This window comes from Macaca fascicularis, chromosome 12 (assembly GCF_037993035.2).
Source record: "Macaca fascicularis isolate 582-1 chromosome 12, T2T-MFA8v1.1".
In the NCBI taxonomy this organism is placed as follows: domain Eukaryota; kingdom Metazoa; phylum Chordata; class Mammalia; order Primates; family Cercopithecidae; genus Macaca; species Macaca fascicularis.
In genome coordinates, this window is record NC_088386.1 from 12,625,466 (window position 1) to 12,629,545 (window position 4,080).

The 4,080-nt window shown below is 63.4% G+C and overlaps 1 protein-coding gene across 1 annotated transcript; it reads left to right on the forward strand.

Moving 5' to 3' along the window:
- Positions 1-653: 653 nt before the first annotated feature.
- Positions 654-3,156, forward strand: C1QL2 (complement C1q like 2). Its single transcript, XM_005572952.5, has 2 exons — positions 654-1,819; positions 2,427-3,156. The coding sequence occupies exons 1-2, from the start codon at positions 1,136-1,138 to the stop codon at positions 2,604-2,606; spliced, it is 864 nt and encodes a 287-aa protein (XP_005573009.1). The 5' UTR covers positions 654-1,135; the 3' UTR covers positions 2,607-3,156.
- The last annotated feature ends 924 nt before the right edge of the window (positions 3,157-4,080 follow it).

Genomic DNA, 4,080 nt, shown 5'->3' on the forward strand with positions numbered 1-4,080 from the left:
GCCCGGCCACGAATATTCTTGTATTGGGAGCCTTGGGCTTTTAGAGTGACACTTAGCTGAGACTAAGTCGCCCAAAGGTGACCCTAAAGGTTGGTGGGGTGCTCTAGGTGAGCATGCTTAAGAGTTTGGAGTCCTTAGTCTAGGTTTGTGAAAGATCTTTTAGAAGCGAGATTTATTCAATTCTAAAGAAATGACTAAGGAGGGCTTTCAGAAACTCCTTCCCGCTGGGCCTCACAGGACTCTCCTGGACTCGTTGGGTTGAGGTTTGATCCTCTTTGCAGGCGGGGGGATGGATTAGGTGACCCCAGAGGAGCCCTGCTGACACCTGGATTCCAGCTGCTTTCGTGGCCATGTGGGGGTGGCTATGTGCGCCCCGACACGGCGCGCGTGGGTGTCTGTGTGTGTTGTCTGTGGGAGGCGCGTGAGCGTGGCGGCAGGTGGGTGTGTCTGATGCGCCCCGGCTTGGGGCCGCGCCCGCTGCGCCCACTTGTGGCTCCGCCCGATAGGAGGCTGATGACATGAGGGCGCCGTCTCCCGAGTGATGGCAGCGCGCGCTGCCTCGCCGCCTCCGCCGCTCAGCCCTGGACTCCTTACGTCAGGGTAGCTGGGTCCCCCCTCCGCGCGGGAGACAGCGAACAGCTAGAGAGCACAGCAGAGCGCGCCGCGGAGCCGGGGCGCCCTCACTGCGCGAGGAGCCCAGCCGAACCCAGCGGAGCGGAGCGGGGCAGGAGGCAGCGCCGCGGAGCCAGCGCCGGACGCCGCAAGCAGACTCCCAGACCAGCGCAAGCATTCCCCGGCCGGCGCCGGAGCCGCGGGGCGCCGGGCTTGTTTTGTGTGCCCCACGCCATGCGCGCCGGGGTCCGCGGCTCTTCCGAGCAGCCCCAGCGCGGTGGGCCCAGGCGCCGAGGTCCCGGCGCCTCTCGCTGAAGTAGTTGGGTGGCCGGGGCGGGGGGTCGCCACGTCGGGGGCGCGGCCAGGACCCGCGGAGCCGGCCCCCGAGCACGGGGAGCGGGGCCGCCCGCGCCGCCCCACCATTACCTCCCCGGGCGGCAAGGAGGAGCTGGTGGCGGTCGCCTCCCGGCTGTGGCAGCGGCGGCGGCGTGCCTGCCTGGCGGCCGTCGGCGTACTCCTGGCCATGGCGCTCGGGCTGCTCATCGCCGTGCCGCTGCTGCTGCAGGCGGCGCCCCCAGGCGCCGCGCATTACGAGATGATGGGTACCTGCCGCATGATCTGCGACCCTTACACTGCCGCACCCGGCGGGGGGCCCGCGGGCGCAAAGGCGCAGCCTCCCGGACCCAGCACGGCCGCCCTGGAAGTCATGCAGGACCTCAGTGCTAACCCTCCGCCTCCCTTCATCCAGGGACCCAAGGGCGACCCGGGGCGACCGGGCAAGCCAGGGCCGCGGGGGCCCCCTGGAGAGCCGGGCCCACCTGGACCCAGGGGCCCTCCGGGAGAGAAGGGCGACTCGGGGCGGCCCGGGCTGCCAGGGCTGCAACTGACGGCGGGCACGGCCGGTGGCGTCGGGGTGGTGGGCGGCGGGGCCGGGGGAGCTGGCGACTCCGAGGGTGAAGTGACCAGTGCGCTGAGCGCCACCTTCAGCGGCCCCAAGATCGCCTTCTATGTGGGTCTCAAGAGCCCCCACGAAGGCTATGAGGTGCTGAAGTTCGACGACGTTGTCACCAACCTCGGCAATCACTATGACCCCACCACAGGCAAGTTCAGCTGCCAGGTGCGCGGCATCTACTTCTTCACCTACCACATCCTCATGCGCGGCGGCGACGGCACCAGCATGTGGGCGGACCTCTGCAAGAACGGGCAGGTCAGTGACCCCTACCCTCACCGGCCCCGCAAACCCTCGCCCGCGCCCTGAACCTCCCAGGGAACCAGCCTCCTTTCTCTCCACCCGCGGGCTACCGAGAGAGCGAGCCCCGGGAAGGAACGCGCCTCGGTGCCACAGCGTCTCAGCTTCCCAATGCACCGAGGCCGCGCTCACCAGGACATAGAGCCAAATGTTGGGCCTTGAGAGCCCAGAGACCCCCATACCTAAACTGCACTCCTTGGCCACTTGCGTCCCTGCCTGCCTCTCTCTGGGCTTCTTGGAAACCCCAGTTCTTTAGTTCCCTCCAGGTCGCCCCTTTGCCCTGAAGCCTCCTCTCCTCTTGGCCCTGGCCCCTGGCTCCCACCCGTCCACTCTGGGTCATTGTTCATGAAGCTTCCCCTCTCCCTCTTTCCCAGACTTGTCGGCGCGAGGAGGAGGGGGGACCGGGAAGGAGTTGGCTAAGTTGGAGAGACAGCATGGAGCTGGGGTGGGAGTGTGGACCCTGAAGCAGCAGGCGGGAAGCCCGTGCGTGGCGCGCCTGGTGTGGGCTGAGCAAGGGCGAGGGAAGAGGTGCCCCGGCTCACCCGCTCCTACCGCTTGCCCCCAGGTCCGGGCCAGCGCCATTGCACAGGACGCCGACCAGAACTACGACTACGCCAGTAACAGCGTGGTGCTGCACTTGGATTCAGGGGACGAAGTGTATGTGAAGCTGGATGGCGGGAAGGCTCACGGAGGCAATAATAACAAGTACAGCACGTTCTCGGGCTTTCTTCTGTACCCGGATTAGGGGCGCGGGAGGTGCGAGGTGGGGTGGCTGCAGGCCGCCCGGTCTCTGCCCGGGCGCGGCTGCTTGGCAAAGGCCACTCTCGATTCATGACACTTCCCGGCATCTCCGTTGGAAAACACACATCCTTGCCTCCTCCCTGCCCGCTCCTGGCCTCAGTGCATCTGCGACCCACCACGCTCAGGGCTGTGCTCCTGGTCTCCATCCCTATCCCGGCGAGGGAGGAAGGGACACCCAGTCCTTGAGGCGGCGGCACAGACTTTGCAAATCTGATTAGACTGGACAGGCCAGGCCGGGAGTCTGCCCTCCTCAGACCGCCTCCTCCCAGGGCCTAGAAGCGGAGGGCTCCGGGCCCTGGCCAGGGAGGTAGGCCAGAGAGAGCGCGGGCTTCCTGGGGCGTCCTTCTTTGTGACCCGAAATACTTGTGCAGATTTCCCTGTCTGTCAGCCAAAACCCCACCCACAGCAGAATTCCAGCAAACAGAAAATTCACCTCTCCACACCGCACTCCCCCCTGACTCAGACTCACCGCGATGCATTAAATTATGTTTTTAGACTATGGGTTCTGTTGTCTCTATGTCGGCATATCCTGGGCCAGGGCTCCAGATGTCCGCCTTGGCATAATGACCTTATCTGGGCCCAGGATAGGCCCATCTATGACCTGCTCCCCAGCCACTGTTATGTCCCTGCCACCAGGAGTGGCCGAAAAGACGTGGGGGTAATGGGAGCTGCATCCCACCCTTCCCAGAAGCTCTCCCCAGGCTGCAGCCCTGAGCTGGAGAGGCCTGGGGTGGGGTTGGGAGGAGGGGAGGAGGCGGGGAAGGGCATCAGGGAGAGTAAGAGGAAGGCAGGAGAGGAATGATTGGGTCTCCAGTCTTGGGCAACCTGGGCAACTTTGTCCTCCCGGAGTTGTGGGAGGAAGTCAGAGGGGAGGGGCTTCTGGGGAAGGAAGGGGAAGAGAAGGCATCTATGGGAAATGGGAGGCGTGAGTGACACTTGCCAGGGAGGGATCTGTGGGATGTTTGGCTCCTAAGAGGAAGTGCAGAAGGTCCCTAGCAGACACACACCCACTCGAGCAGATGGTTCACTAAGCACAGGCCCATTTACTTACAGCCGCCAGGGCCACAGCTCTCCAGAGAGCTGGTAAACTGAGGCAATTCCACAGATCATCCAACTCGCTGAACTTCCCCAGGGCTGTGTGGTGAGGTGGACACTCTTCTTCGGGGAGGGACGCTTCTTTCCTGCCGGCTTCCCTTCCCTTATGCATGCGATGTGGGGTGCCTGCTCTGAACCTGAGTGTATGTGTTTGGTGTCCCATTAACGTTGTACACACACACGAGTTAGGAAAACACCCTGCATGGTTTTGATTTTTTTCTTTTTACTTTTTTTTGTTGTCAGATCACTGAGTTACAACAAAGTTATGTACAAAATAACCAGTCAGCTATTGGCAATCTGCTAGTGCTTACTGAGGTCATTTT

Excerpts from the sequence above, each read along its gene's own strand:
- C1QL2 (XM_005572952.5), top strand. The coding sequence starts at position 1,136 with ATGGCGCTCGGGCTGCTCATCGCCGTGCCGCTGCTGCTGCAGGCGGCG. Across the intron at positions 1,820-2,426 it reads ACCTCTGCAAGAACGGGCAG|GTCCGGGCCAGCGCCATTGC; the intron begins GTCAGTGACCCC and ends GCTTGCCCCCAG.